The sequence below is a fragment of the Aspergillus aculeatus genome (assembly GCF_001890905.1).
Source record: "Aspergillus aculeatus ATCC 16872 unplaced genomic scaffold ASPACscaffold_1, whole genome shotgun sequence".
Classification (NCBI taxonomy): Eukaryota; Fungi; Ascomycota; class Eurotiomycetes; order Eurotiales; family Aspergillaceae; genus Aspergillus; species Aspergillus aculeatus.
Genome location: NW_017962976.1, coordinates 2,964,806 through 2,978,685, shown reverse-complemented (window position 1 = coordinate 2,978,685; position 13,880 = coordinate 2,964,806). Strand labels below are relative to the sequence as shown.

The 13,880-nt window shown below is 51.1% G+C and overlaps 3 protein-coding genes across 3 annotated transcripts; 1 reads left to right on the top strand and 2 right to left on the bottom strand.

Annotated features, from left to right (window-relative positions):
- Window positions 1-27: 27 nt before the first annotated feature.
- Window positions 28-4,099, bottom strand: ASPACDRAFT_110431 (tubulin gamma complex associated family protein). Its single transcript, XM_020195477.1, has 2 exons — window positions 2,451-4,099; window positions 28-2,395 (listed from the first exon to the last, which is right to left on the bottom strand). Exons 1-2 carry the CDS (start codon window positions 3,721-3,723, stop codon window positions 519-521), a joined length of 3,150 nt encoding a protein of 1,049 aa, XP_020061501.1. The 5' UTR covers window positions 3,724-4,099; the 3' UTR covers window positions 28-518.
- A 328-nt stretch (window positions 4,100-4,427) lies between these two features.
- atfA (bZIP transcription factor atfA) lies at window positions 4,428-7,172 on the bottom strand. The gene is made up of 3 exons (XM_020204271.1): window positions 6,707-7,172; window positions 5,137-6,286; window positions 4,428-5,073 (listed from the first exon to the last, which is right to left on the bottom strand). Exons 1-3 carry the CDS (start codon window positions 6,738-6,740, stop codon window positions 4,770-4,772), a joined length of 1,488 nt encoding a protein of 495 aa, XP_020061500.1. The 5' UTR covers window positions 6,741-7,172; the 3' UTR covers window positions 4,428-4,769.
- A 3,154-nt stretch (window positions 7,173-10,326) lies between these two features.
- On the top strand, window positions 10,327-12,101 carry ASPACDRAFT_74679 (ArsA family ATPase). The gene is made up of 4 exons (XM_020204270.1): window positions 10,327-10,414; window positions 10,495-10,935; window positions 11,009-11,598; window positions 11,668-12,101. The coding sequence occupies exons 2-4, from the start codon at window positions 10,549-10,551 to the stop codon at window positions 11,714-11,716; spliced, it is 1,026 nt and encodes a 341-aa protein (XP_020061499.1). The 5' UTR covers window positions 10,327-10,414; window positions 10,495-10,548; the 3' UTR covers window positions 11,717-12,101.
- Window positions 12,102-13,880: the final 1,779 nt, after the last annotated feature.

Below are 13,880 nucleotides of genomic sequence, written 5' to 3'. Positions count from 1 at the left end.
GCGGGCTATTAGGTAGGTGGGAGGCTTCGTGGCTACAAGGCAGGCTTGAATGACTTCAGTGTACGAATAGGCTCGTTGTTGGTTATATTCCATGATAAGGGTTGCTTCCTAATGCTGTTGGTTGTTGGTATTGTGTTGTACTGTGTTGTATAGTACAGCGATTGATCTCAATGATTGATCTCAATTTATACTCAAGTTAAATGTCTCTTCGACCACCGCCATCATCGCCGTCATCATCATTAAGCTTACAACGGACCTGTGTATGTACATGTACAAGCTTTTGTTTGCTGCTGCCGTGTCACTGTCATCCAACCCAGTTCATAAAAACAAAACAAAATCCGAAACAACCCAATGATATCAACCACCGAACACGATGAACCCATGATCCCAAAATGAAAACGCACAATACCCCGAGATAACACCCCCAGCCGCCGGCTAATCTAGCTAGCCCTTGAAGGTCGATCGCAACCAGTTTCAATGCAGAAGGGAAAAAAAATGAAGAGCAGAGAGGCACAGGATCAGCTGGCACTCCCGCTCTCATTTCCATTGCCGCTCGTTCTCGGATCTTTCCTCTCCCGTCGGGCTGTCGGTTCCTTGAACGCAGATGCCGGTCTGCTTTCTTCCGTCGCGATGGTGGAACTAGCCGCAGAAGCAGCAGCTTCATTGGCGGCAGCCGCCCTTCGCCTCGCCCGATGTTTGTCACGCGAGCTCCCGGACCCGGTGCTCCGGCGTTTCCGGGCCGGTTGATAGACGTCGTTGAAATTCATAACGACGCCAAGGAAGCGCATGTCCACGTCCGGCTGGTATGCGAGGTCGCCCAGAAAGACGTTGAGCCGGGATCGAAACTCGGCGGAAAGGTCGCGGAGACGGGCCTGTAGGGATGCGAGCATCTGATCGTCTGCGGAGAGGTCTCCGTGGTCGGCGAGCGATGAGGGAGTGCCGATGTTGTCACCGCCTAGGTTGGGAGTGAATGCTGACAGAGATGGGGACATGGATGAGACTGAATCTTTATGGGCTCGGGTTCGTCTGGAGGAGGATGAAAGGACGTCGCTGTCAGTGAGACCCCAACGGCCTTGGGCGGTGCGTGTCTCGATTTTCGCGCTCAGTTCTTGTCTCCGCGTGAACTCGGCAACGGAGAAGGAGTAGAGGCCGTCCACGGCGTCTTTGTAGGCCAACATGACCTTGAGGATGTAGTGCAATTGGCTGAGGAAGTCCTCTTCTTGGGGAGTGGTGGTGGTGGTCTTGGGTACAGCAGGGGAGCCCAAGAGGCCCTTGCGCGTGATGGATTCGAGATATTCCTTGTGGGCCCCAATCAAGTCGTCCAGTGTGCAGCCGGGCTTCGAGATAGATGCTTGTAGTTTATCCCAGCTGGCCTCGATGACTTCGAAGAGGATATAAAACTGAAGCTGACAGACAAAATGGATCATCTCGGCGATGACACACCGTGCTCTCTTCCAGTCTGAGCCGACCTTGTCGTTGACGCTACCTAGCACGCCGCGAGCACCTGTCATGCATCGACGCCAGGTGCTTCCCAGGGCAAACTCGACGCGCTTTATGCGCCACAGAAAGTTGAACACTTTCAAGTACTGGCTCGATGCATATTGTGTTATGACCACGTCGACTGGAGCATCAACCTTGTATTCGAGTGTGAAACAGTCCCAGCCGCTCTCGCCATGGCTGTACTCTAACATCCGAGCATCCAGCCGTCTGAGCACGTCTGGGGAGTCGTACTGCGCGTTGGAAGCACGGATTGCATGTTCCAGTTGCGCAGTCAACGTATGTCTGTATTGCGAGTGTGCTGGACGATCAAGATTGGACGCCAGCGATTCCATCAACAGGGCAATAAAATCACCCTGGCCCAACAACATGTACTTCTTCAGCGCTTGAAGGTGCTCAAAGAGCTTGAATTTGTCGTCCATGAGGTAGATCAACCGCGCCATAGTTGTCTTGTGGGCTTCGTCAATTGATGCCTCGAGACCAGCCGTATCGCCATAGTGCAGTTCTTTCGAGGTTTCTTTAGAGTATTCCTCCACCCATCCAGAGTTTCCACAGTCGTAGCGAATGAAATTCAAAGACTTGCCAATTCGGAGGATTTTCTGTGCAAAGTCCTGTGTTATGATCGATGGCACCATTTCTTCGGCGAGCGTGTACTTATCGTCCCAGACAGAAGTCGCGGTTCGACGCGGATCTACATTGGGTCTGGATTCCGGCTCGACCACAAAAAATTCTTTGTATGGATCCGACAGCTCACCGTCGTAGATCCATGACCGCAGCATGTCGTAGAAGGGTCGAGTCACATGGGCGAGAAGCTTTTCCGCGAAGTCACGTACGAAAGGGTCTCCGTGAGAGGTTGAGAGGCCGTGGATCAACGAAATCAGTTGGCCGCCTTTCTTGTCTACGAGCAAGGGATCAGAAAGGTATACTATCATGAAGGAAGCCATGGTACTTACGCTGTGCCTCCTCGACAATCAAATTCATCAACCGTAGCGCCATCGTCGCGTCCCTTGTCCAGACAACACATCGCTTTAGCGTGACGCCGCTGGCGGCCGCGCTTCTAGGGTTATTAGGGTCTGATGGTGAAGCCAAGGCCCTTCGAATCTCTCCTTCCAAGGTAGCGACTAGACCCAGATAGGATTGAAGCTTGTTGGCAAGGGCTGCTTGGAGGCTTTGACTCAGAAGTCCACTTGTCGGACTCCCTACGAAAGCCGATACGCCGCGATACAACAGGCACGGCTCGGCAAGGGAGTTTAGCAGAGAGATTATAGGTACCGGCACAGAGGGAGGCAGATTCAAAATCGTCGAGGATTCGAATTGTAGATTCGAGGAAGATAACCCTTGCAGATTGAAAGGAAGGTCACGGAGCAGTCGCGGTTCCTGGGGTGCATCTGGTTTCGGCTGCTGTTCCGAGTCCGCCTCCGGCTGCAGACCTTTTGGCTCTTCGAGAGGATGGTCTCGTACCCCTGTATTGGCACGACTACGCGTGGCCCGCACATCTCGGGATCTTGCCGCTGATGCAGAGGTCTCCGGCTCCAACTCCGGCTCCCTCTCCGACCCTATCTCTTGCTGCCGTCTCAGCGCAGCTTGCCGCTCGATTCGCGCGGGAATCTGCGATGCCGAAGAGCTGGCAGCAGGCCCGTCCTCGTCTGAGATTTCCGATACCCTGGGCCCGCGGCCCGGGTTTATCCTCTGGTTCTTGAACAGGGGACTTTGCAGGTGCACCGGCTCGAATTGAGGACTTCGGCTTCCAGCCTCAAACCCATGCTCTTCATCGTCATCCGTGCTCGAGAGTCGATAGAGGAGATAGAGGATCGCCCATTTTTGAGACAGGACCGGCTGGGTCAACAGGCGCGAGTAGAGATTGGAAAATCGAACCGCTTGTTCGGGGCTGTCGTTCTCACGTAGAAGTTTCCGCTTGATGAGGTCCACCGCGTTGTTGACATTCTCTCCTCCGGCTAAGCTTCCGCGGCGGTTGACACCATACGTCGTGGGACCGGACGGTGATGCTAGGTCACTCGAGGTGCTGGTGTAAGAATTGATGATGATCCACGAGCGCTCGAGGTATGTTTGGTGTCTTCTTTCTTCAGCTGCGGCCAAGGCCTCCTCCGCATCGCCTTCGTACTCGCCCCGAAGATCCGAATGCGACAACGGGGGGGTGAGGGAGTCGACGAGCTGCGAGAGCGCGTCATCGATGCGCCGTGGTCGTGCGGGTTGGCGGGCGGACATGGTTGGTGGTATGTTCTGAGATTGCCTGATATGTGTCGTGGCTGTCAATCTGGTCTGTTGGAGCCCACAGGTATAAATGCAATAGTTCAATAAACTATTCACTCGGAAATAGTTGGGGATCGGCCTGAGGACGGACGCGGCGAGAGGTGGGAGGTATATGCTGCACAGTTCCACTTTACTGGATCTTTGCCGAGCAACGCATGGCGACCTACACTAGTGTAGGCAGCCGCTTAATGGGAATTATCGCATGAAATCCAGGAAACTCGGCGGTGTTGAGGAAAGCGCATTGAAAGGTTGCCTCGACCGCGTAGAAGGAACATCCCCGATGGGGGTCAGTGTGTTTGTGTTTGTCCGGTTTGAGTGGTTTGCCGCGTCTCGCCAAGCCCTCCGTCGCTGCCCGTCTTTATACTCTATACGGAGTACGGAGTACGGAGTACGCATATCTTGACTCATGATGAAATTGGGTTTTTCATAGTCAGTCGGTACGCTTTCTGACATGCTACTAGAGCACAATCATCATACAGCTAGACCTGCACCTGGCAGGTATCCAGCAGAGCGAATAAGAACTACACTACAAAAAAGGTACAAACTCAGGAGACAGATGGCTGGCTGCTTTGAGAGTAGTTGGCGAGGGGAGAACCAGGAATCAAGTCAAGTCAATTCAAGTCAATTCAACCCAATGCGTGGTCTGTTGAGAAGTAGATGTCTCAAATAGAAATAGCATCCATGTCATTGTTCCCTAGTAAGACACGCTAAAAAAGGCAGCAATCCCAAACAACCCTAACGTTAACCCATGAAAAAGAAAAGCCCCCGGTAACCCCGAAGAAACCCCTTTTTAAAGCAAAGCAAAGGTAGAAGCAAATAAAAGAAAGAAAGAAAATATAAGAATAAAACAGAAGCATGGGACACAAATGGCCAACAATACAGAGCTTAGAAAGAAGCCGGGCTGGACTGGCACCGATATGGCATCTGCTCTGTGCTCTCTGCAATGTTTAGTGCGGTCCAAGAGCTAATCATAGAATAAAATCAATCGTGTACACGGCTCATTATCGTCGGAGCCCCTGGGCAGGGATTGGCGGCCCTTGCATTCCCATTTGACTTGGGATATTGTATGGGTGAGCATCAAATCCGGTCGCCATGCCGTTCATCATTAGAGGGCCGAGACCCTGGGCTTGCGAGACTGGGCAGTCTTTATGCGCAAGCAATAGAGTCTTGAGGTTGACAATCTCTTCCCGCAGCTGAGTAACAGTGGCGGTAAGTGCATCGTTCTCAGAAGTGAAGAGTTCAACCTTAGCCTGAAGGTTAGCGAGCCACTGCTTCTTTCGTTGACGACATTTCAGTGCCGCGACCCTGATGCTGCCTGTTAGCATTGCCGGTTGAATTGGATGACGGATACCAGAGATTCTAGCTCACCTGTTCCTTTCCAGGAAGTTCTTTCTCTTCTCTTCATCAGTCATCTTCTTCGTGTCTGCCGTGCCCTTCTTCTTCATATCGTCCTCATCATCATCCGAGTCACCGATATCCGAAGGAGGTTCGGTACTACCACTGTTACTCGTTTTAACTTTCTTGTTGGCTCCCTTGGGTGCATCCTCAGCCTTGCGCCTGTTGTTCGCGGCGGCACCTGTCTTGGCAGCAGTGGCCTTCTTAGCCTTACCCTTGGCAGCAGGCTTCGTTTGTTCGCCTTGCATATCAGAGGCATCGCTTGACGACCGGCCGCCGTGGGCCAACCCATTAATGTTCTGCGAGTTTCGTCTATCAGCGCCAGCGTCAAGAGATTGTTCATTGGACTGAATGCTCTGTGGCTGAATTGATGTCTGGTTTGCAACCGGGAATTGGTTAGGGTTTGCCTGTCCACCCTTGGCTAGCATGAACAGTCCATTAGCGGCATCAGCAGCATCGTGGTGACCAAAGGGGTCGGCTCCCGCTGGCTGGCTTGGTTTAATATCCATGCTGGAGGACTGTGATGCTGGGTCGGATTCAACGGCTGGATTAGATGTGGGACCATTAAGGCTATTCTTCTTCGCAGCATTCAAAGCAGTCCGGTGGAACTCGATGGTGGATGGCGTCGCACCACCACTTTGCAGCTGTTGAAGGAGTGCCTGGGAGTTTGGACTAGGGGCAGGGAACATAGAGCCTCCTCCACCAGGAGTCAGGCCAGTACGGAGAGAGGATTCGTTGGGAGTAGGGAATCCCCGGCCAATGCTATCAAAGTAATCATTGGGGCCGGTCGGGCCGGCGAGCATGGCTGGGCTAAGAGGCCCAGAGCGCAACGAGTTGGACCAGCCGTAACCACCGCCGGCTGAGGTAGTGCCAGGCAGGGCAGGAGAAGTGAGGGCTGCAACAGGAGGAAGTATGGATTTGCCTGGCGTTTCGCCAGAACCACCGCCACTGAAGGACTGCTCGAAGGGATTGGGCTCCAGAGAGAAGGGATTATGAACCGAGTTGAAGTAGTCGGGGGTATCAGTAGCACTTGTTATGGCTGGTCGCGGAGGAGGCGCCAACGAGGTTTGAGAATCTACATCAGGCTTGGAGTCTTTGACATCCGAAGACGGCGCCCGGGAGTCTGTCGCTCAAAGGAAGATCGCGTCAGTAATGCAGCCAAGAGGGTAGATGAAGCCCAAAGCGCGACGATGATAGTCAATAGGTCAGGGGTGTGATGATGACATTGATGGTTAGGATGCGAACGACGAAGTTGTGTTCGCATCGCATGGACGGGTAGGGATCTGAGGGATCTGATAACGATAGCCATCGATGACGCCAATTGTGAGGTCATCCCGATGGCGAGGGCGTTGAACAAAACATTTGAGGAACAGTGGCGTACAACCAAGCCCAAACAGGCCAAGACTTAACAAGAAGAGAGCATAGGGATAAATGCAGAGTACAATAGCGATTTTGCATAAGGCAAAAGGTAAAGGTACTGCGAATACACGCGCACACGGAGGATCAAAACCCATCATGACACACACACGCACACTCGACTCACCTTCGCTCTCGATACCAGCTTTTTTCGCGTCCATTGGTGATGAATTACGATGCGAAGGATTATTCGGCAAGCTGGTCGAAATTGTCGTAGCGACGACCGCAGACATAGTCTCTGAGGGGGGTGGTGGTCGGTATATTAAAAGCGAGGGAGTCGGCAGGTGACTTTTGGGGGGGGGGTCGGGTGGTGGACGGGCAGGGAGAAAAATAAAAGAAAAATAAGGGCTAAGAGCGAGCGGATGAAGTGGCAAAGACCAGAACAGATGGCGACGACTAGAACAAGGATAACAGATACAGGTAGAAAGAAGAGAAAGCAAGGCCTGACGCCGACTCTCTGGTCAATCGACTTGTTGTCGTCCGGTTGTTCAGTCGCGAAATAGAGATTGGGGATGGGAAGTACTGTAGTTCAACCCGAGGAGGGTCACTGGACTGGCGTAAGTAAGATGATAATAGTAGTAGTTGATGGTGGTAGTATGAGTAGAAGGTGGAAAGGGAAGAAAGAAAAGTTGTGACGTAGGCAGGCCCGGAGAAGTTTTAGTTTTAGGGGAGGGGAGGGAAGGAGGGAGGGGAGGCGGTCGAATGTCGTGAGCTAAGCCTAGCCTAAAATGAACTCGACTATTTTTCTTTTTTTCTTCGGTCTTATTATTATGTCACGCCCGGAACCATGCAACCCTGAACTACAAAAAGCCCACGGGTACCAGCCAAAGTGCAACCCTCACCAATAATGAAGATAATCTGTTTCTTTTCGGAGATTCTCTCCTTTTTTTGAATGGATACTTGCTTTTTGCGGCCATCATTCTTACAGATTTTTGGATCTATATCTACTCAGCCGTTCTTTCTGGAAGCCTTTTTTTGCCTTCCCTCTTTTTTTTATTACTGTATCTGTCTCCGGGCAGATTCTTCCAAAGCCTTCGGAATAGATTATTGATGGCCAACGGGAAGAAAAGGGGACCCAGAGGGAAAAAGGACCAACCGAAAAAAAGAAAGAAAAAAGTTGACTAGACCAGGGAAAAAAAAATTGACTGGATGATTATGCAGGCGAATGCTGGCTGGCCCTTACTTGGACAGAAGAACTTGGGTCTTGGAGATGGTGGGCTCTCGGGAACACTTTTCAACCAATGTGACGAGCGGAATCCGGGTGGACATGATCGTTGAAAATGACGGCGGAAAGACTGGCGAGTTTAACAACCGAGGACAAGGTCTTTTTCCTACACTTTCTCGCTGTTTCGGCCTCGGGTTACAAGAATGTTGCTTCGCTATCCAGGGGTAGAAAATAGGTTGGGGGGCGGTAGGCACAAGATGTGCAACCACTTTCCACATATTCTTTATATTCTAGTTCCGTACTACGAGGTGCAACAAGCAGGTCAGAACTGACTGACTTGACTGCAGTGACTGTGGCAGAAGCAGAAGCAGCAACAGCTAGCAGCAGCAGCAGAAGAAGGGGGGTTTGAGGTTTGATTTGGCAGCAATGGATGAGATCACGGTGACGACGACAGGAATTTTTCCTTCGATGTCCAACTAAAGTCCGCCCCACTTGGCTTCCTTAGTTCAGCCACTCACGGGCCCGTTTGTGAGCCCCCGCCCAGGCGAACGAATCATGAATCGGACGCTATGTTTGTCCGGCTGCAGGGCGGTCAGGATCTGCGTCGACTCAGTGGTCGAGACTGCAGTCGAGGGTGACATGAATCGCCGGCATGAATGGATGAATGGCTCATTGACGGCCCTCTTCCCAGGGCTCAGGATTGGCTCAAGCAGGTTATGCTTCCACAACACCACCACCACCTCCCCCGGGTCCCCTCCTCTCCCCTTCCATCTCCGGCTCCAATTTCAACTTAACCTGTTCTGCTGGTTTCAGGGGGAATCTTCTTCGGGACGTTGAGTGACACATCTCCTCCATGATTGGATCGTCCTCGATGACGCAATGCCCCGGAACATTCGTCCCGTGGATTTCGTCACGTGATTTAATTGTCGCGGTATCTCATTGGCATCGAAACCGGTTCGGTAGGAGGTCTTCATTGGATTGCCACCCCAATCTCTGGATGGGTGATCGGACTCGGCCAGATGGTGTGAGCCTTCCATGCCGAGGAGGAAAGACTTGGGAGGAGGAGTAAGTTTTGGAGTTCATTGTGTCTCTCCACATGGAGCCCCAACAAGGGCCGGCCAGAACACACCTATCGATAGTCGATAGTCGATAATTGATAGTCGATAAGCCGATCGCTTTCCGAGTTCTTGCTGTGAATATTTTGTGGCCGTTCATGCTCAGAATCATTCTTGTTGTGTCCACTTTAGACTTTTCCAGGTGGCAGGCACCCTCCCAGAGCCGGGTCTCCAGGTGCGGGAGGCTTATTCCCCTTAGTTTCCCCCCCAAACGGAGCACAGGCACGCAACTGCATTTTATGCAAAGGAGAAATGAGCTAGCAAGGCCGGATAGCCCAGGATGCATGATAGATCCATGGCGCGTGTTTCACCGAGTACTCATACATCTTACATACATTGTATGGTAGACTCGGCTATAAGTCACAAGGCATTCCGTGTCAAAGTGGGAACAACACCAATTGACACGGATTGTTTTCCATAGACTATTTTGGGGGGCAAACACGTGGGTCCTAGTCAGACGATGTTCAAAGATGCAGCCAGTGGTTGTATTGGATTCTCTGGTGGAGGTATTAGAAATTACTCTAGCACCGGATCTTGCAATCCGCCTATAGGAAGGTATCACGGCTGGTCCATCATTCAACGATTGTACCTCTAAATTCGCGAAGCATTCTTTTGCCATTTGACCTTGGAAGGAGGTAGATCATGATGCAGTCGGATATTATCAACCGACGTCCAAGCTACACCATCGCTCATAAACTGTACCACTACCAGACCGGCTGATTTAAAAGTACTGTACAGGTACAGATACAGGTATTGCGAGATAGAGCTAGACTAGCAGTCTTTCTCATAGGTCCATGGCCTCTCTGCTTTATGCTGAAACATGAGTAGGATGAGCAATATAATATGTGATCCACGGCATGTAGAGCCCTAATTTACGTGGAGGATGTTGTGGTGATGAGGTGCTGAGGTGCTCCGTGCTTGCCAGCGCTACTCTATTTAATGCACAATGCACTAACTACACTTGGAATCACATTCTTCTCCAACTGTAGGCCCACCAGACATCTATGCAGTTTGAACCTCAGCTTTGATGCCATCTATAATAATTCCACGACTTGATAGCATGGGTATGAATGATCAAGTGCCAGTAAAGAGGGTCTAGCCGTTGCAGAGGGACCCAATCTCCGACTCATTCAGGGGGTGTGTCATTCTGCGGAAGGCGTCTGAATAGGGGATGGGCTGCATGTCGCGCGGAGGGTGATTCGAAGCGATAGGGACCGATAACTCTATACAGACTACATAACTTGCTGCGCGGGGATGTTGCGGCGCCTGAGGCAGAAGACAAGGTAAAATGACCCATGATGGCTCTAGCACGTAGCACGTGGCACGTGCCGCTTGAGCAACTGCTGAAACGAGCTGAGACAAGAACCGCCTGCTGTCTCTGGCGCTGTACGACTTTCACGCACCATTGTTGCTGTATAGAAGTACCTTGCCTGTCAATTACCTACCTCAACTACTAGCGTGGGGTGACGCAGCTCTCCTTACGAAACTTCTCGAATCCCACCGACCGCCTTATCCGAAGGTTTCAGGACTCTGCGGGGAACCCGTAAGTTACGTGGTAAAGTCCAAGCTCCAAGTCAACACTGCAAGTCGTAAAGCGCTAACTAAAGCTTACTCCTTTTTTCCTCTGATCTCCAGACAAGATACACAACCAAACCATAGTCTTGATCTTTTCCCTTTTCGACCCCTACCATGTCCTCCGCTGTCGTGCATAGCGACGACCTCATGGAGCCCACGCTCCAGTCGGTCGTCAACCAGAAAACCTTGCGCTGGATCTTCGTCGGTGGTAAGGGAGGTGTCGGCAAGACTACGACCTCCTGCTCGCTTGCGATTCAGCTGGCCAAAGTCCGCAAGTCCGTTCTGCTTATCTCCACCGACCCCGCACACAACCTGAGCGATGCCTTTGGACAGAAGTTTGGAAAGGAGGCTCGACTGGTCGATGGCTATACCAATTTGAGCGCCATGGAGATCGACCCCAATGGCAGTATCCAGGACCTTTTGGCTAGTGGTGAAGGCCAGGGAGATGATCCTTTGTCCGGGATGGGTGTGGGCGGCATGATGCAGGATCTGGCTTTCAGCGTACGCTCCACGCCCCATGGCGTTTGCGCGCATGCATCACGGAGCTTACATTGGTTAACGATTGGTTCACTAGATCCCCGGTGTTGACGAAGCCATGTCCTTCGCTGAGGTCTTGAAGCAAGTCAAGTCCCTGTCCTACGAGGTTATCGTTTTCGACACTGCGCCTACCGGCCACACTCTCCGCTTCCTCCAATTCCCCACCGTCCTCGAGAAGGCTCTCGCGAAACTGTCGCAGCTGTCCTCCCAGTTTGGCCCTATGCTCAACTCCATTCTGGGCTCCCGTGGAGGTTTGCCCGGCGGTCAGAATATCGATGAGCTGTTGCAGAAGATGGAGTCTCTCCGGGAGACGATTAGCGAGGTGAACTCCCAGTTCAAGGATGCCGACCTTACCACCTTCGTCTGCGTCTGCATCGCTGAGTTCCTGTCTCTGTACGAAACCGAGCGCATGATCCAGGAGTTGACCAGCTACAACATCGACACCCATGCTATCGTCGTCAACCAACTGTTATTCCCTAAGCAGAGCAGTGCGTGCGAACAGTGTAACGCACGCAGAAAAATGCAGAAGAAGTACCTTGAGCAGATCGAGGAACTCTACGAGGACTTCAATGTTGTCCGGATGCCTTTGTTGGTTGAGGAAGTAAGAGGAAAGGAGAAGCTTGAGAAGTATGTGATGACCCAGCAGTGTCCGAGTAGCTCAGATACATTGAACGTCGATGCTAATTCATGAAACAGGTTTAGCGACATGCTTGTGAACCCATATGTTCCCCCGGAGGGCAACTAATGGTTGTGGAACAATTCTTTGCATGATATTTTGCTGCAAGTATGCCTTTTGTCTGGATGAGTCACGAAAAGATCATAGACAGTAATGCAAGAAGCGTTTTGGTGATTCTGAATATTGATTTTCCCTTCTTGAGCTGGGGAATTGTACTAGCTCAAGAGGTTTGTCTTCCGCATCAGCATGTTGATTTGGATCTCTGTACTATGACTCTACCTTCTGCCTGCAGCTCCATCTATACTCTTCGATAAATAATGTTCATTTCTTTCGCTTCGACCACGAAATCTTAGCAAGCTCGATGAGCAGCCTGACGTCTGAAGAGTCTTAAGTGTCAATCTGCCTATGGCCCTTTGTCGTGTCGCTCACATGTGAGCTTCTTTTGCTGACAGTCTACCTACAATTGAACTTGATTCGTCTTGCAAGATTCCTGCATTTAGGAGCAATGGAGCCCCTCATGGCTGGCTCGATCACTGGATGGCTGGGATCTGAAACAGCCATGAGGCGGTCAGCCGTTCGATTGCCAGAAACCGCGTGCTTGACTCACCGCATGAAAGAGATGGAGTAATCCAGATCCTAGGCGTTGCCGTGCTGCTTCGACCAGCATCACGACGAGGAGGACATCTTGACAAGTGTAAGAGGCTAAGATACCTGGTTCATACAGCGACTTCTTACAAGAAACCCCGAGTAATATAGTTTGAAAACAATATCAGGTGACGCCAGTGTAAAAGGGAAAGCAACTGCCCCTCATCTGTGTCCACTGAACGCCATCGTCAGAAGATGCAATCGCTATCGAGACTTCTATAGTACACCCACAGGGACCAAAAGCGCCTGGCCCAATCCACCAGAAATCCCCTTACCAATCGAATCCTACACCATGCCACAATCCACCTGAAGCGAATATCAAACTCCTGGAGCCACGGCACCGAATCCCAAAGCACAATTCACAGTACTGTACATGCATAACCGTCCTGTCGCAACCACATCTGAACTGCATGCATAATTTTTGACACTGCAGCAACATAAAAGTCAAACAAGCAATATCCCACTTGGATAAACTGAAACAATTCCCACCACGCATAAGCTTATGATTGGTGGGGGGTCAAGTTCGCCAGGTTGATCTGTTTTCTTTGACAGACACAGCCTCACTTTTTGGGGGGGGTGGCTCGCTGTTCAGAAGAAACGGTGTAGGAGAGGACGGTGGTGGTTGGATGGAAAGGAGTGAGGCGGGCTTGCTTTTTCTGTTCGCTACGGGACTGCTTAGCAGTGATAGTAGGGCTGTCTTTTTCCTCTCTCTCTCTTTCTCTCTCTCTCTCTCTGTTGATTTACTCCATATATTTATCGGGTTTGTGGCCTTAAGAACATATACGTGCATGGCAGTTCTCACTCTCGGGAATTGATTGCTACATCTGTTGTTTCATGAACCCTATCTGTAGTAGAAACCATAGCCCCATAGGTTAAGTATATACAAAGGGGTGCAGGAAAGCGAAGCATTCACGCAGACAGGCCCAGAGATGCATGACAGGGCTAGCTACAACCCAGCTTAGCAACGACCGATATTTCCCTTGCGTGATCGAGGAATTGGGACCTGCCTACAAATATACAACGGAGGCGTGTGCTTTCCTCGTTGGGAACATACAATAATTTTTGCAACTCATTCGTTCTTCACGGCTATACATAAAAACCCCATATATACCTCCCAGCCAAAACACCATACCCAGTATACACGCACAAATCCCCAGGAACCAACAATGCCACCCCAAGAAACTCAACAATACTGGCTCCCCGGCTACGGTCTCTCGCGCTCCGTCGTCCTCAGCCAGATCCAGTACTTCCTGGGCCCAGCGGCAACTGCGCGGCCGTATCTCTACCAGGTGTGCCACCCAGCAATACTTCACCTTTTCCCACTGATATATGCTACATATATACATCATATATATATATATATATATATAGCATGTCTACCCTTCCCAAAACGCACATAATTTAACTCGAATACATACATAATATCCAAAGCCAAAAACCCCAAACCCCAGTTCCCAACAATCAACTACGGTACATGTGTTGATCACAGATTCCTCTGCAGGGCCGAGACGGCTACCTCATCACCGGCGTACCATTGACGAGGGTACGTCATGCCTCTAGCGGGAAACAATAGCACTAGAATTTCCGA

Excerpts from the sequence above, each read along its gene's own strand:
- atfA (XM_020204271.1), bottom strand. The coding sequence starts at position 6,740 with ATGGACGCGAAAAAAGCTGGTATCGAGAGCGAAG. Across the intron at positions 6,287-6,706 it reads AGCTGGTATCGAGAGCGAAG|ACTCCCGGGCGCCGTCTTCG; the intron begins GTGAGTCGAGTG and ends TTTGAGCGACAG. Across the intron at positions 5,074-5,136 it reads AACTTCCTGGAAAGGAACAG|GGTCGCGGCACTGAAATGTC; the intron begins GTGAGCTAGAAT and ends AGGCAGCATCAG.
- ASPACDRAFT_110431 (XM_020195477.1), bottom strand. The coding sequence starts at position 3,723 with ATGTCCGCCCGCCAACCCGCACGACCACGGCGCATCGATGACGCGCTC. Across the intron at positions 2,396-2,450 it reads GATTGTCGAGGAGGCACAGC|ACAAGAAAGGCGGCCAACTG; the intron begins GTAAGTACCATG and ends CCTTGCTCGTAG.
- ASPACDRAFT_74679 (XM_020204270.1), top strand. The coding sequence starts at position 10,549 with ATGTCCTCCGCTGTCGTGCATAGCGACGACCTCATGGAGCCCACGCTC. Across the intron at positions 10,936-11,008 it reads TGCAGGATCTGGCTTTCAGC|ATCCCCGGTGTTGACGAAGC; the intron begins GTACGCTCCACG and ends TTGGTTCACTAG. Across the intron at positions 11,599-11,667 it reads GGAAAGGAGAAGCTTGAGAA|GTTTAGCGACATGCTTGTGA; the intron begins GTATGTGATGAC and ends TTCATGAAACAG.